The sequence below is a fragment of the Falco punctatus genome (genome assembly GCF_963210335.1).
Source record: "Falco punctatus genome assembly, chromosome: Z".
NCBI lineage: Eukaryota > Metazoa > Chordata > Aves > Falconiformes > Falconidae > Falco > Falco punctatus.
In genome coordinates, this window is record NC_137586.1 from 40,368,319 (window position 1) to 40,386,517 (window position 18,199).

At 38.8% G+C, this 18,199-nt stretch overlaps 1 protein-coding gene across 4 annotated transcripts in view; it reads right to left on the minus strand.

Annotated features, from left to right (window-relative positions):
• SMC5 (structural maintenance of chromosomes 5) overlaps positions 1 to 18,199 on the minus strand; it is a 52,063-nt gene that overhangs the window by 9,211 nt on the left and 24,653 nt on the right. For all 4 annotated transcript variants that reach the window (XM_080371685.1, XM_080371686.1, XM_080371687.1 and 1 more), the window contains 9 exons: positions 17,601 to 17,695; positions 17,268 to 17,400; positions 15,176 to 15,349; positions 14,873 to 15,042; positions 10,183 to 10,306; positions 7,100 to 7,222; positions 1,391 to 1,516; positions 589 to 684; positions 100 to 204 (listed from right to left, as the gene is read on the minus strand). In XM_080371685.1, coding sequence (XP_080227811.1) covers positions 100 to 204; positions 589 to 684; positions 1,391 to 1,516; positions 7,100 to 7,222; positions 10,183 to 10,306; positions 14,873 to 15,042; positions 15,176 to 15,349; positions 17,268 to 17,400; positions 17,601 to 17,695 — 1,146 coding nt within the window. The remainder of the gene's footprint in view (positions 1 to 99; positions 205 to 588; positions 685 to 1,390; positions 1,517 to 7,099; positions 7,223 to 10,182; positions 10,307 to 14,872; positions 15,043 to 15,175; positions 15,350 to 17,267; positions 17,401 to 17,600; positions 17,696 to 18,199) is intronic.

An 18,199-nucleotide genomic window follows, 5' to 3' on the forward strand; every position in this document is an offset into this window, starting at 1 on the left:
CTCAGTTTAGACTCCAGGCAACTTGGAAACCCTTTATTTCTGTATGTACATTCTATTTGAATAAGAATATACTGATACAGAAGTGATAATTTCAATTACCTGTGAAATGTTTCGCTTATAGTTATCCAATTCATTTTTCTTTTCCTCTAGATATTCCGTCAACTGCTGTGCTTCTTGTGTCTCTCTATTGTATTCTTCAACAACCTGCCAGAATAAAAATAAGCAGTCAACAAAATGTTTGCCCATTCTAACCTTGACTGTAAAAATCTCACTGTACTGATTCTGCTCAAACACAATTATATAGATTATTGCACTGCACACCAAAAGAGATACGGTTCTAGCTTTAAAGAAAAGAAACTGTAAAGCATTGCTTCCTTCAGGTTACTGCAACTTTTTTTCCCCTGTTAAAAGGCACAGAACACACTGTTCTTTTGGAAGAACCTACTTAAAATTCCAATAGATGCAGAATCTGGCATTTACTGCACATTGTTCCTGCTGTCTAGCTTATTATACCAAGAGATCTAGCACAGAGTGGGAAGCAAGTACAATATGGGTGAATGGGAAGGCAGAGTGAAGCAGTGAACATACTGAAGCATTCAGGCCTGTGAAACAGGAGGCTCTGGTTTTCTCTTCATTCAGAAAAGCATCAATTTCCTCCAATGTGCTGGGAAGAGCCTGAAAAGCCTACATGAGAAAGGATGCATGTGTTACACAGCAATGCTAATGAAGGACTCATGCTTGCTGAAAAGAAACCAAATAAGCTGTAAACATTCTATTACTTTTAATTGGGATGTCACGTATTCAAAATGTAACTCTGCAAGATTCCCTCACAAACTATTCCAGACAGAGAAAGAAGGCTACAAGTGCTACTACATAACAAAAATACACATAAATTGGTCCTTAGTTGCCTACTTTGTGAAGGTACAGATGCCCACAGACTTGGTATAAGGCAGGGGCTATTCTAGTTAAGCCATGCAAATACTTTCAGAGGCTGGGAAGACCTCCAGGTAAGTAGGCATACCCAGATTTCAGTTCTTTTGTGTTGCTCCATTAGAGCAAGAAGCTAGAAAAATATGGCCTCTAATTATTTCTGTGAACACAAGGCTATGTATTTTAATTGGAATTCTAAATTTTCTCTCCTCTGTGCACAGAACAAAGTGATAGACCATGTCGCATCACTATTTAAAGGTACTTCAAAGGATGACAATGTAGGCGTCAAAACTAAGAGAGAAGTACACATGATCCTTTACTGGTAGCCTTCTACATATATACATATATATATATACACACATACATACATAGATTACATAACGTTCTTTGCTGGAGAAGTTAGAATGATATACACTATCCAAAATTTAAGACATATGTAGAGATTCGGTTTTGTACATACAGTTTGAAATTCCTTTGGAAGATGTTGATCTGGAGTCAGTTTGCAGATGTACTCAGCTTTTTTCAGCAACTCCTTGCACTTCTTTGTAAGAATTCGCTTCCTATCATCCAGTTCATTAAACCGTTGCTGTTAGAAAAGATAAGAAAATACGTTCTTTTTCTTTTACTTTATTATAAACCTCCAGAGGTGACACTAGCACACTGACAACAAACAACATTTGGATCGGAGAATGTAGGTGAAATTAGACTGGTTAAAGACTGAAAAATCTTTGTTTCAACATACAGAACTCATTCTGCCTCTCTTCTCAAAGTCAACAGATGCCAAGGTAAACTGATCAAAAACATGCCCTTGTAATATAGCTAAATTTATTTTCTCTCAACCAGACACGCTCACGTAGATTCAATATACATCTCAAAATAAAGACTATTTTACAGGAAATTCCCTATAAGCCAAAACACAACTACTTTAAGCCTTATTTTTTATTAGCTCCCATTTAGCTGTATTTATCTGCTTGGGATAACATGGTGGACATGATGTACACTGAATGGCATTTTAGCTGAAATTTTACAGAGTAAACATCATTATACAATCAGAAGCACATCTTTTTCTGTTTCATATTCTACCTCTGTAACACAGTCAGCAAAAAACAGAACAGAAACACACAACTTTTAAACTAGTGCTGAAAAGTGAAAAGCAGATACAGTTTCTGGTTTTGAACAGCAATGTCAAGGCTAAACTCTTGGAATTTATACTACAGGTAAAGTGGCCAACCCAGCCCTATGACTTTTACAATGCTATGTTACTACAACAGTAGTTAAATATGACACAGAAAATATGATAACTTCATGAAACACTAAGCTAAAGATTACCTCAAATAAGTAGTATTCAGGCAATAAATTTGGAAAGCCTTAAGCATCTCTTCCCCTCTGCCCCCAGAAATCTCAATATGGCCCCTACCACAGGCCAACTGCCTCCAAATGCTGAGCTGGCAGTGCTTGGGAGTAACTGTCTGATGCTGTCTCCCAGCTCAGGTGAAAACCCAACTGCAGATGGCTAGGAGCTGCCAACCACTTAAAAGTGAAAAGGAGTACATATCAAGATATTGGAACTTTTAATCCAAGCTATTTTACTATACATTTACTCAGTGATTACACACACAATCTTTTTTAACTACAGGAATATATACTGGTTTCACTTTTTTCAGAGGCACAAAATCCTAACTCAAAGTTCATATACACAGTATTTTGCTTCAAAACTTATTTCTGACAGTTTGGAAAGTTCAGTTCTGTTCGTAGACTTGGGAGAGCTTTATTTCCCAACTTTTATTGTTGTGTACTTCAGTTAAATATGGGAGCCCTCCAGTGGCAAAAAAATCTCAAAGTGTTCTTTGGAGATTATACAGCGAGATAAATATTTATTCCTCATTTTTAAAAGACAGGACACAGGCACTGATGGCAAATCACATTACCTTCTGGCAATTTAATCAATCTTTACTACTGCTTCTGTGTATTTAGTAACAGATACGATCATGATTGACCATCTGTGGTTCCCACACTCACTCAAGAATTAGGGCTGCTGTTCTCCACAGCATATATCAACTCAAAACCCCTGTTCTTCCTTCCCTCCACCAAGCACTAGGAAATAGATTTTGCATTAGAGTAAGCATTTCACAATCTTCACAAACACACCGTAAACATATTTTTCTGCACTGTGTTAACATTTTCATGAAGGTAAGGTTAAAAAAAAATGGCCTTTTTTAGATTTCCCCTCCTCCACTTCATAAAGTGAATTGTGGAGGACAGAAATGTCACGTGGTGGGCAAGAAACACTGGCATCAGAGCTATACAGATAAAACAGCAGTAAGTGGAGGGTGGCCTTTCCTTTTGGTTACAGCCAAGAACTTCTACATTCTGAATCAGCACAAATAAAACCGTACACCACAACACTTACATTCCATTACATATCTGCGTATGCCCTGTAATACATTCAATAAAAATTTTTTTCAGGGAAATTTAGGAAGTTAAAACTGGGCTGTAGTTTGGATCCCAGAACTCTAAAAGCCAACTGGCTTCATCCGAGATGTGTTTGACATCATGATAACGAAGGCAAAGGATCCAGGGAAAGGCAACACACCCATACTTTTTATACAAGAAACATCAATTTTATACCCATGTGTTTGACCATTTCCAGAGCCAAAGTCAATTCTGAATCACCTTAAGTGGGGAATCCCATCTCTCAAATGTACATAAAACTCCCACTTAGAACTCTGCAGAGCTGCTTGAAACCAGATTTTGAGTTTGTCTCTAAGCACTGAAATAGATTCAACATTGAATATGCCTGACTCGAGACTAAGGCAAGTGAAATTCTTCAGGGTGTGAAATGGAAAATACACGTTTGGGCAGAGGAAAACCTCAGCATTCAACAGGAAGACTGAGAAGCAAGAGATATTTGATGTGGTTACGAAGCATGTATTAAAGTAAATGTACTGACAGTTAAAAAAGGTAATGCCAGTTTTCATTCAGCTTTGCCAGTTGATTATCATGGCCACATGCTAGATAAAAGTAGACAAATATAAATAGATAAAAATACAAAATTTTTGATTCCTTCTCCCTCCCAGACAATCAAAAGTACAATGTCAAAGTTCCTCTTGATTTCCTGAAGATGACCCGATAAAACCATCTAAATAGAAAAGTAACTCTTAACTAGAAAGAATTAGTCTTGCACAGAGATGCCACCATGAAAAATCATAGCCCAAACAGAACTTTATAATTTGTTTCAGCCAACAGCCTAAGAACCAACACAGAAAGAGCTTTATCTGGGATTCTTAAGGAAAGTTCTGCACTTGTGCAGGGCTGTGATTACAGAGTCCTGAAAGGCACCTACCAAAGAGCAGAAATCAATTATATTCTGTATGCACAAACAATTTGTTTTCTGTTGTGCTCATCAGTACTGCAACTGATTTTGCGGAAGTTGTGAAGAAGCAGCTGTTTAAAGAAAATATAGTTACCAGTAGCCAATGTTTTCTTACAAATTTGTATTTGCACGCTAGGTGACATGATTTAATTATTTGAAGCTTGGAAATTTGTATATAGAAAAATATGAACCTGAAAATTAGCAAGCTATCAAAGCAAGACAATTAGACTCTTTCAAACAACCATCATAAACATGCAGGCAACTGTGCCAGTTATCTAATGAGCAGATGGGGCTAATGATCCTCCCTAATGTTCAGTATGGGTCACAAACAGATTTGCTTCTTAGGCTCACCAAATAAATTAAATACAAGGAGTTGTTAAAATAATGCTAAGGTTCCTACTTGAACTGCAATGACAAAATACAACCTGAAATCTGTTGTTGCTAACAACCTATTCAAAAACATGTTACTTTTTTTGTCTTTCTACCTAAGTAGTTCAATAAACCACATCATAAAGCAACAAACATGCTGCTCTCTCCACAGTAACCCAGTGCCAATACCTCACAAAAGGAACACGTGGTCTTCTCTTAGATGTACTCAGTGGAATTTGTGTTTGCTTCTAATCTTAATCAGATACCAGGTATTATAAAAACTCAGGATTGCCTGGCAGACAAACACCACAAATAAGTACTAAGTATTAACATAGTTTTGTGGCTCCTGTGGCCCACCAATCCAATTTCAATGAATGCATGACAACCAGCACATGACCTACAGAAATGTCTGATGATTAGAGAATTAATGGTCCTATAGCTGTAACGTTGAGGCTCTGATTTAGTTCACTACACAGCTTTTGTACGACATACTTATTTCTACTTGTTTGGCTTCCTCCTTTTTGCAGGTTTATTCATTTTATGGAGCACCTGTTTGCAAGACAGCACTTCCTCAAAGTGTTGTGATGGCATCCTCATGGGCAGCTTTGGAGCAAGACTACCATAACACAGTACTGCTGTAGAAAAAAAATTATCACAGCCAAAGCCACTAAGAAGTTGGAGGGAAAGGCCAATTTAAACATACTATTTCAAATAACACTTAATTTGAGATGAAGCCAATACTGAGTTTTCCCCATGAAAGTACATCTCTTTAGGCAGAAGGTAAGAAATAAGCCACAGAGTGTACAACACACATCATTCACAGGGCAACACAGGAAACAGAACTTTGATAAAAAGGGGCTAAAGACGTAATTCAGCATGCAGTATACATACAGAAAGCATGGCTTTAGACTTCGCTGTATGTGAAAACTTAAGCTACACTTGAATACTCAGAAGAGTTTTCCTCCAGAGCAGTCAAACTTCTCAAAATTCTCATCACTGGAATTAGTGATTTCTTTCCCCCCCTGCCCTGTTTTAATGTTTCTAGAACCAACCATCCAAAATACAAGATCTGATATGATTTCCTCTCCTTACGTGGTTGAATACAACCCAGTAATGATGCCTAATGGGACCAGAGCTGACTCAGGCACCTCTTCACTAGCGAAGGAGGCAATTTTTGTTTAACCGAGAATTATCACATTTACCTTGTAAGTCCTGTCTACTGATCTGACCAGTCATCTACCTATGCACCAGTCCAAGCTATGCTACAAATGATGAACAAGGTGGGGACAGACAGAACTAAAGACATTAAATAAACTTCCCAGTGATGATACACACTACTCCCATGAGGCTCATGGCTTTGTAATAACATTCTTACTCCTTACTGAGCTCCAACAATGAAGCTATTTGCACTGGATTTTTATAAAGTCTAAACAACAGCTGCATCACATGAGAGAACTGATGCAACAGTGATTTTCCAAGTATCATGCTTGACTTGTCTCTGTCTTAAAGATACTTTTTGCTTCTCTTATGAGGTTCTCCTCTTCCTAATTTTCCTGTAAGTGATGATACCTATAACCTTAAATGGTTTTCTAAATAGATGCCAAAGTCATTCTTTTGGAAGTGCGTATCTATCTATCACTTACCCTTTGAACTGGTTTCCATTTGGGTTTTTTTGTGGATCAAATTGAATTAGCAGTAGGTTATAGTTAATCTGACTCTTGCAAGACAAGGAAAAAAGCTTACCATCCTGTACTTTGACAGTTCTTTTCCACAGTACATAGAAAGACTGTACTACTGCACAAATATAAAAATTGACCTCTATGCACCAACCCACGAGAGGTTACAGCATCCTCTGCTTTTAGAAAAGAGTATTTGTGAAACTAATTCCTCTGTCTGTCTTTTTACCTGAACACAGTGTAGCTTCCTAATACCATCAATAGAAGGATCATTTATCCTCCTTTCTGTCCTCCAAAAAGGCATTTAATGACAGTACGAGAAAATAAGCTATCAAAGAAAGGTAAACCAGCTCTGCTCTACTCTGATACAATATTTTTTGGTTCATCCTGTGCTTGCATCTCCATGTGGGTTGGGGATACTTGCCTACAACAGTCAGAAGAAAAAATACTTCCAAACAACAGCAAGCCTTTTTACACAAACCATGCGTTATAATAAAGAGATCCAGGACATGATGACTGTTCAGTACATTGTCACAGAAGCTTAGCTGCCTTAATTGAGGAAGACAAAGCTCCTATTCAGCTTTAAATGAAGAAGCTGAAGTCACAACTACGAAATCAAGGCTAGACATTTAGCCATACTAATACCCATTTCTAAACAAATACAAAGAAGCATCCTTTTCTACACCACCATAAAGTCTTCCACAGAAAATGTTTTCATAGTAGATATCCCAGTATTCATAGAAATATTTACCTCTGCAGCTTTTAGCTGTACACTTGCTGCTTTATACTCCAATTCCAGTCTGTTCTTCTCAGCAGCCACTGTAGCGCTCTGAAGAACCAAATCTACTTTGAGGATGTTCAGTGATATGCAATTCTACATAGAAAAACAGAAAATGTAATTTTTTTTCCACAAGAGACTCAGAACTAATATAATCACTACCAGGCTTTAGGAACTATCAATTTTTTTTAGTCATTGCATATGATTTCACACTGTGTTCAGCTCTTCAACACTGCTGTAATTCCATGAAAAAGAAAGGTGACTTACTGGTGACCCAAGCTCTTCAAGATACATAGCCCTCATGTACTTTTAATTTGTAAGTGTATACATACCACTTGCAACAAAACTATTTTGCACCAAAAAAGCACATTCTCTTTCCCTATGCCATATACTCACATGTGAAATGTGAGAAAAGACAAAGCCATCTCAATTGTTTCTCAGAGACAGAATCCAACAGATCTGGATCTGTGTGACACAGTAGGAAAAGGTTAGAAAACCACATCAGATATGCTCTCTCCCTGACAATGCAAAAGGACTGACCGGATATACAGTGACTTCAGTGTCTTGTGTCTTAACTGGAGCAGCATATGCCAACAGCAGGAGGGTCTATTTTGGAAGTTTTGTAAGAGGCTTTAGTGATCCCCAGAATGTGGTTTGCCAACTTTGAAATTAAAATGTTTGCTTCTTTAAATGAGTCAGCTCAGGAACAGTCCAGAGGTTTCAAAACCAGTAATATATTCTTGACTGTGTGAAGGGTAGCTTCAAATCTTGATTTATGGGGCATTGAGAACACCAGTTTACCATTTTTTTTTTTTTTTTAAATGATCAGCATAAAATTACAAAGGAATCCTCTCCTAATGAAAGAGAGGACAAGGTTCCAACTGTAGACCTAGGGAACGTGCAGGATGGAGTTTTGAGAGTGTTAGCTTCTGACCACAATAGTCAGTCAAGGTCTGAGATCTTTACTATTTGTCATTTCAACACAAGGTTTCTACAGTGTGAACTTGGACATAGGAATAAGTTTATTCATTTCCAATCCACTTAAAACAGTTTAAAAACAATTATCAGAGAAGTAAACTGAAAAAAGAGAAGTTGTAACAAAAGGAGATGAACAATGGAAAGAGTTAAGATTATTCAAAGACAAGAGCACAAAGAGAACTACCTGCGAAAGCACTGCCAGAATCTGAAACAGTAGAACAATGCTGTTTCTGTCAACTGGCTGTGAAGTATTGATGTATTATAGGTATGTGTCAGGTACAGTCTGCCTTGTGTACTTGTGTAAATATACATGCAGCCTGTCACTCCAGCTGGCTGTTCCACACAAGCCCCAGAACTCTTAGAAAAATAGATCATGTTGCCACCATGCAAGCAAACAAAAATCCCATACATGTTTTAAATTTCCTTGTGGCAGAAGTGCGTATGTATGAAACATAAAACTACTTTAAGTTATCATTTTAACAGCCTACAGCTAGTGTATATACAAAGCCCCTTGAATAAAGTACAAAGACTCCCTTAAACTTAGAAACATTCATAAAGATTGGTTTGGAGATGACTAGAGAGATGTCTATGGATTTCAACAATTTTGATGAAACACCTTTCTTTTATCAGGCCATTTTCTTCTCTTCAGTATATAGTAACAAGTATTTCCTACAGCACACAAAGTGTGAAAATTAAGCTGATCCACAACCAAAATAAATCCCTTTTGTAATCAATAACTATTTCAGGGAAATACCATCCATCCTTCCATACACCCCTGGTATACTAAGAAATACACAGTATGCATCAATCCACTGGGTGAGAAAGAGATTAAGACAGTCCTTCAGGCAGGTCATTCAGCAGTCAGTGAACAACTTTGGCTGCACTTTACAGCACTTGGACAGTTTATGTACTGGGAAATGGGTATCAAATACAAAAAAATCAAAAGCATATTCTAGAAATTCCTGTTTTAAATACACAGCATTTGCACAAATTTAGGTAAGAGTTACTTTTCAGTACTGTTACTATCTGTGCAAGTTCTGTGAAGTAATCTGCAGTCTAAGCAGACCTTTTTAACATGGCAGATGTTCACTCAGGTCTTCTTGCCATTCTTTGGCATTTTCAAATTTGCTTTGGCTAGCTGACCCAAAGGTGATCTCTGAAACAGTTCAATTGTTGCAATCCATGCCTATCAACAAACAGAAACAGCTCACCCATTTATAATATTTTCTTTATTTATTACATAAATACCAGCAACTGAAGCATACTCAAATCAGCCTCACTTCAGAGGTAATACTCAACTCCCCAGGCGTGTAAGCAAGAACATATTTCAACGTTAGTAAGGCATGGCAAAAGAGTAACATACACGATCAAAGTGCTTGCAGGAATGGCACTATTTCTTGCTGAGCGTAGAAGCACAAGCAGATTCCTTTGGAACTAAAAATAACTGTCTCTTGTTCCTTAGTTATGACAAAACACCCTAAGAAAACTCACCTTGTGGCAGCTCCCATTATTAGGGCTTACAGGCTAAGGCAAAGCAGTAATGAACTCCAGACTGTTTTCTTTTTTGAGTTAAAGAAAACCTCATGATGTTGGAGCCTGCGACTTAAGTGCTCTTCCTATCCTAGCCCTCTTCCACAATCCTGAATCTTTACAGTTTCAGGTCAATTTTTCACATGACTAATGACTACCCTTTTTTTCAACAAAAATCAAAACAGGAAGATTATGAACTAGGGTGGAAGGAACAATTCACAGAATTACACAGTATTCCAAAAATGTACAGGCTGAAATAGTTACACAGTTAATTCCTAGTTCATTCCTGTATTTACTGCATCAGACTATGGATTGTAAGACTTCAGTCACTGAGAGCCTAAATCAACACAAGCAAATAATCTACAAATCATATCAATGACAGATAAACAAGTTCAATTTCATAAAAGCTTCAAAAGATGTTTATCTTGAAACAGGTTAGCTCGTAAACATTTACAGTAACACATCCAAATGTCACATAACTCCTACTTAAGTTACAAGAATTGGGCTTTGCACAATAGTGGAACACATACAAAGTTAAAAATACATACCTTTATGAGATTCATTAATTCAGTAACAAGTCTTACTTTTTGGATATTTATTTCTTTGATCTTTACATTTGCTTGTTGAAATTCCTTCTCTAGGTTGATAGCATCTTGTTCCAGCTGTTTTAAACTATGGGAGGAATCAAGATTTGATTAATCCTGATTAAAAATAAATTGCACAAAAATAAAATATTCTTAATCTTGGTAATGAACAAACAACTGGCAAGAATAGGAATCTGCATATGTAAATAATACAAATGCATCAGAGGCATTTCCAATTTATGCACTTTAAACCTAAGAAATTCAAAAGACAGAATCATCCATAATGAAAGAAACCCTGATTATGGCTAAGGGCATCACTCAGCAACCATGCTCCTTCACTTCCATAAATTTCAAATTCAGATTAAAAAAAAATATCAGTGTAAGGATGACATTTCTTACGTCTTCCTTCTGCTGCTAGTTCCTTGCAACAATACAACATAGGAGAATTCAGGAGGCTTGCTTAATTCTTGTTATGCATACTAAAAAAAATATGTGTGTCCTCACCTTCTTGTAGAAAACGAGAATTTTCACTTGTTTGAACTCTCAAAAACATGTAGCTATGAAAAACTTCGTATGAAATAATCATGATGTTTAGTGAGCTGCAAAGCATCTGCAGATCTTCAAAAACAATCAAACAGTCCAAAAGGATGATCCAAGAAACTAATCATTCTTTGATCCCTGGGAAAGCTTTGCAGCCAGTCCCCTTGAAAAACAATTCTAGGGCCACAAAGGAGAAGGTGATCAGGAAGAACGAGCAAGCATTTACCAAGGGTACATCATACTTGATGAACCCAATTGTAAAACAACTAGATGACAGGAGATCAAGGGGTTGCCATTTACCTCAATTTTAGCAAGGCTTTCTGTTAGGTTATCTAATAAAAGCTCACCTACACACCCAAAAAGGAGAGAAAACAGTAGATTGGAGAAGAACAAATACCACCCTCCCACGACTACCCAGGCCCATCACAGGAGCCATCAACCCATGAAATGCCCATCTCCACAAACCCCAAGGAATACAGGGGCACTGCAGACAGCAAGAACCCTAATGAAGGACTCTGAGGAAATGACACCCTGTCCTAGTACAGCCCTCAGTACAGTACATGCTAGTATCCATGTGTGAAACCCAACAAGTTAAGTCAACACCACAGCACACTCTGGACTGAGGGAGCTGAAACATCCTGGGGTTAGAGGAGACATTATGGGGTGCATTAGGAAAGTATTTTACAACTGTGCAGGAGTTACTATTAGATATTCGGGGAGAAACCAAATGCAGGGAAAGGGAGGGATCTAGGTGGCTTAGACAGGAACAAGTATGGGAAAACAGAAAGATATGGGGATAAAAGGGACAGTTACATGTAAACAGTTTGCTGGTCGATATGCTTGTCCAGCCATGCCCAGTTTGATTTTTCACTCTTTTCCTGGGTGAAGGACTCTCAATTCACCACTCGTGTATACTTCAGAAGTCTGAAGTACAAGCAGATAAAGTCAGATCAAAAGTCAAAGAGGGCCTGTGTCTGTGGTAAAAGACCAGAGTAAACTTAAGTGATAGCCACCAGATTGGGACCACAGGTCAGAGGCCCATGTGTCCATGGGGCCAGCACCTGGTACAAATACAGGTGTGCAAATGAGTATTTGATCCCTAGCAAAGACCAAGCCAGACTAGCTGGCAAGTAGGTCAAGTGGCCTGGGAGCTAAGGGGGTATGTAGGTAACAACAGATAAGACCACGGGAAGAGACGGCTATTGGAGGAAACAGCAGAGTCCAGCCTGGTTGCTAGAGACCATGAAGTCTGCTATCTGCAGGGGCAAGATCTGCTGGCATGTTATGTATTTAACATTAAGGTGACAGGGGTACTGGCTACTGAGGGGGAACCAGGGGAGTTATGGCTACCTCTGCCTATTTCTATGCCTGTGTGTCTCTGAGGACAAGACCACTGAGTTGGGTACCAGGAAATGAGGGAGTCCCAGCCAGTTCTGCATGTATGTGCACATCAGCGAGTGAGGCAGTATGTACAGGCAACAAGAGCAAGGCTGCAGCCTTGGGAGTTGCATGTCCAGGTACCAGCAACTGAGGAGACAGAGGTCCTGGGGCAGCTACTGTGCAGACTCAGTGTCTTGATCCAGCTGCTGATAGGATCCACTTTGCCCATATGTATGTGTAGGAATCTCACTAGGGGAGACCCATCCTGCTCAGACAGTATAGGAATATGATGAGGTCACTGGTGCTGTGTTTGCCCAGTTGCTCTGGGTGTTCATCTATGCTGTGTGGCTGTCTCTGTGAAAATATGTACATACATGCTGTTCAGATGTGCTCTGTGTGAACATGTCTACTGGGTAGACTGGTTCAGCCTCCCTCCTGGTTGTACCTGTGAGCTGTATCAGCTGCACCTTCCCTTCAGGCTGCTGTACCCAGACCCCACTCCCTTAACTTTTTCACTGGTGTCTCCCACAATATTGCTGTACTCAAACTGGAAGACAACAGTCTGGATGAAGGGAAGACTAGACAGGGTAAAAAGAAAAAAAAAAGGATGGTCAGGCTCAGAGGGTCATGGTTAGTCTGTTGTATATTGCCTCCAGGGTAGTATTAAGCAGGGTAACTACCACGGGATGATCCACGTGGACCTGCCGTTTAACATACCTGCAGTGACACGGAGGAGCCGACAGGGGGCAATCCCATAAAATTTTCGAAAGACTAACATGGGCGCAGCCAGGGGCCTGCCGTTTGGAGGGCTCTGTTGAGACTGCAGGAATAGGTCACGGAAGGTACGTGACATTCTGCAAGGACAAAGGGTCTGAGTCTTGCCTCTGGGAAGAAAGTGGGTCTGGAAGCAATACCGGCTTGGGACAGACTGGTTGCAGAGAAGCTCTGCTGGGAAGTACTTGTGATATTGATGCACAACAAGCATAAATCAGCAGTGCACCCTGGCAGCAATAAGGTCTCCCAGCACCCTTGGCTGTATGAATGGAAGCACAGGCAGGAGTACAGTGGTTTTTCCCTCTGTTCAGCATTGCACTCAGTTTTGCCCCCTGCCCCAAACCTCAAACTAGAACAAACTAGGAAAGCAAGCAAGATGGTCAGGGGCTACAGCACAGGTCCTGCAAGGACAGCATGAGGGTGCTCAGCTTGTTCACTCTAGACTAGACAGAGCTTCGGGGCACCTAACAGCAATGCCCCCGCTATCCTTCCCATGAGGAAGCCACTGACAGGATGGAACCAGGCTCCTGTAAGAGGCACACCATGGAAGGATGACAGACAGTGGGCAAGCTTAAACAAGAAAGATTCTTCCTCCTCATAAGGATGGTCAAGCAGTGGAACAGGATGACCAAACAGGTTGTGCAATCTCCACAGACTTTCAAGATGCAGTGGGATACTGTCCTGAAAACCTGGTTTGAATTCAGTGTTGACCTTGCTTTGAGAAAAAGCTTGGACTACAGACTACGTGAAGTCCCTTTCCACCTAAGTCATTCTAGTAATTTTACATTATTTTCAAAATTTTATCTAGATACTCCTATCAATTACAAATGTGAATATTTGAAAATAGTTACACTCACTGCAAGGATTATGTGTAGAGACAGATATTTCAAAAAGACATCCACGTTACAGAAGAAAATTTCTAACATTCTCATCTGTAATTGTATCAGGATTCTTACCACTATTTAAAACTGGAAGAGTATAATTATTTTTTCGAAGGGAAGGATTTAATCAGTATTTCTTTAGTTAAAAGGTCCACCTCCTGCCTTCAAGCCTTATTCTGTATTCTAGTAAAACACTGTGACAATACATGTATCCCTAATAAGAAACCTGAAAGTAATAACTTGGCTTTGAGGCTAAGCTCACATCCACACTCTTGAAAAGCTGCTGCTTTTCACAGCAACCTGGACACCTGTGGCTATACAACAGTTGATTCTGGTCTAACTTACCCTGCAGACCTACTTTTCTTTTCTTTCCTTCCTCATCACCCTCCCTTCCCCCAACAACCTCTTTTCAGTTTAATGCATTGTAAATAACACAAGAGACATGCACATAAGCACCAGCAGTAACTTTCAGAAAATAAGTATTACGGTGGTATAAGAACACATTGAAGTATTTGAGGGTACAAGGTTGGCTGGGACTGTTGCATGAGCGGAGAGGTGAAGCCTGGGGCAATCTTGTCTACGCTGCTTTCTGGGAATGTGAGCTTAAATGAAGTACCTCTTGAACCATGCCCAGGTTCTCCCTTATGACAAAGCAGTAACATAAGAACTAACTGCAGGAAGCCTGCAATACCAGAAGATACATTAAGACAAGTACTGAGGACAATCAGGATCCAACTGGATCCTTGACATACTTAGTACCATATGTATGTATGTCAGAGTATTATCTAGGTATGTGCTACCGAGGCCAGGACTATGGTAGTATTTGAGTAAACAAGTGCAATGATCTCTCACTACAATTTTATTAGAGGAAACATTGTATTTCGAACACTAACACTATTACATGGTTTCTCAAATACTGTACTCCATTTTTAAAACACTTGGTTTGGGTATCCCCTGTATCTGATGCTCAATTACTGGTTACTTTGTAAGGATGAAAGCACACTGCAGTAAGAGGAAGCCAAAATACCTTTGCTATTAAAATGGTTCGTGTTTCATAGATAATATAGCTTGTTTCCTACCTATCATACTTCACAGCAATTTTTGATTCCAACTGTCTCCTCCTGCTTCCTCTCTCTAAAAGCTCTTTCTTCTGTTGCCTGAGCTGATTATCTCTGCATTCCAGATGTTTTTTTCTCTCAGACAATGCAGTCAAACGCACATCCAGTGCCTGTGATGTGTTAATGATGTCCTGAAATAGAACACATACCACTAGCATTTTTAGTACAAACATACCATACTAACACACACAAACAGGCTATGCTCATTGCATGATAAAATGGGTAGTAGTTCACATCATATACAGCACAGAAATAAATTCCTACTTGTTGCTGCTTTTCCAGCTGCCTTCTTTCTTCTGTATCCACTGAATTATTGAGAAACTGTGCCACCTTCAGAGATGTGTTAGTAGAGAGGGTTAGGTTTGTATAAGCAGATACTTTAACCACGTATTTTTCTTCTGCTGTGTACATTTGCCGAAGTTTGGTTTCTTGTATGATCTAAAAAAAACCACAGAAGTATTAATCTGACAAATGCGTTACATATGGCAATGCTTTTCAGAACAAGGAATAAACTAGCCAAAATCCACGGTAAAGAACTTCAGCTTACACAAGACACCAACTTGTTAATAAGCCATTGCAAAAAGATGATGCTAAGTTTAATTCATCATTATGCTTCTAATTCACACAGGTCAGCAAAGAACTGTTAAGATACTGTCAAGCATAGTATGTTACCATAAACAATTGAACATGTTCTGATTATTCTGGTATTACAGATAGACACTGGAAAAACCTGTTAATATTTGTACTGCATCATGAACAAGGACTGTATTTGCTCTAGATGAATAACATGCAAATGTACTGTGTACCAAAGAAGCAAAAGTAAATTAATAGATGAAACCATAAGGTGAGCTGAAATGCATGAATTTCACTGAAGCAAATGTTATCTGTAGGAGAGAGAATTAGAAAAAGTATAAAAATACTATTTTTTAATGACTCATGTCAAAAAGCCTGCATAGGATAACATAAATCTGACTAAATATTTTTTCCAGTTTATTTAGATGGTACCAGCTATATCCTGTCGATTTGGTTCCTAGACACTGTAAACTGTTTGCTTTACAGCTCAGACTGTGGTTGACGACATTTCCAGTTCTAGTCCTTTCTCACCATGCTCAGCTCTATGAAATAGGTCCCTTTTTAAACTAAAGCTTTCTCTGGCATGCATGAAACAAAATGTTGCAAAGACTTTCTCAATCAAAAATAATAAAATCAAAGAAAAAACTTTACATAACTGAACTGACAAAATGCCATGTGCAATACATTCAGAATAGTAGCTCATCTTTGCCCCTAGACCAGTGATTTTTCACTTGTTGCCCACTGAGCTCTGTAAAGGAGGTACTATGTACAGAATAAATCTGACTGGTTTACAAGACGTAAAGACCTATTTTATAGGTAATCTGCTTCATCAAGTGATAAACACAAAGTGGTGGAAGAGCTGCAGTTTAAAGATGAAAATGCCTAGAAAAAAAATTAAGAGAAGAGCTTTTCATCTAGGACTCCCTCCACTTCTCCCTTCCTTGTCCTCATTCTTGGAGCCTCAGAAATAAAGAAGATAAGAGGGAGCGCAACAGCTATCCCAACAAAACAGGAACTGTCCTGTATTTGCACAGTATATTCCCTCAGTTTCTCAAAAAAGCATCTCTTACTGTTCTCAGAGAGCCCAAAGTAGTCTTCCGAATTCAGAGTTCACTCTCTGTACAAGACAGACAGCAGATGTTCAGCACAGACAGAGAAGTGAACAAGGCCTTAAACTGAAAGTAGTCATGTGTGTTACCCATTATAATCCAGCAATGATAAGCTTGCAAGAACCCATGAAAGACTGAGAGATTAGTCCTAGTGGGAGCTCTTAGCCTATTTCAAGGAATTAAAATAGTTCCTATGCTATTTATCACAGAAATTCTGACTGAAGCTATACAACTGTATTTGCCAGAAACTGAACACCTTAGTGCATTAAAAAAACCAAAAACCCAAACCCAAGAAAAACACCAAAACAAACCAGCCTCTAATTTTTCCTTTAACATGACAGGTAAGCATTGTCACATACTATTAACTTTGACTGAAATTTTGCCCAGAATATCTCAAGCACTTAAAGTTACTATAATAAAAAAACTTCGAATAACTGACTTGGAACAGTATGAAGATGAAAGATATATTTAACTTCCTGGGGAGTACTGCATTAGATTGAGCGGATTTGTTAAAATGTCTTGCAATATGTTTGTGTACAATGAACTGTTCTCACTTCTGAAGGCCAAATAAAAGGCTAAAGCAGTTTTGCGCTTTCTTCACATTAACTTGCCAAAAAAATTCCAAAATAGGACTCCAGACCACAGGTGTGTTTGTACTGTTTAGGACATCTCACCCTTTCACTTAGCCTTCTGGTCTTCTCTGTTCCCACAGGGACATCATGAACATGGTACTGGGAGCAAAGATAACTCATTACAGGACGAGGAGCATCAAATAACTCTCGTAAATATGAGAAAAATCCGTATTTGCTGAAGAGGAGAAAAAAGCATGCATTAGAAATAAAATTTGGCAGGTAAGCAAGCTGAAGTTACTGATGGGTCAGAAAGAAGCTGATAACCTAGAACTGAACTGGTGAAAATCTGATTTGCATAGAAAATTCTAGTATATAGCAACACCACTAGAACACTGTATTTAAAACCATTCCCCACTGATATCATTTGATACATACTGCAATTCTTCAATAGGTCTTGAAGGTAAGCTTTCAGCACATGATTCATGAGGCGCGCATACAGCATTCACTCTTAGTTTCCGATGATCACGCATCTAAGTATAGATTGCATTAGTTTATTTTGTAAAAAAGAGCAGAAAAATTCACTACATGAAAATAAAGTATTCATTCTTGACTCAAAGAACTAGAATTATTTTAAACTGACAACCTCTGAAAACCCGGAAAAGTCCACTCAGACATGACCAAGTTCTCTAAAAGCCAAGCTCAGTTAATGACCCTCTGAAAATACTAAGCATTAGAGAAAACAAAAGCAAGAAAGTCCAGAGCCAAGAGCTCAATCTAAACAGGTAAGCTTGATGTAATAAGGAAACCGCCTCTTTCAGGCTGTATGGCCATTCTGCACAGATAACAGTAGGCCACTGGCTACAGAGGCTCCGAGAAGTCTGATCCTAGCAGGGCAGAAAAGATAGAGGATACAAATGAAAGACCAGTTACCTGGTTAAAGAGCCTTGCACTGGTTTCCACAACCATGAAGGCAAGACAATACCCCAGAACCTTAAATATCACCACTACTGTTCACACATTAAAAAAAAATAATA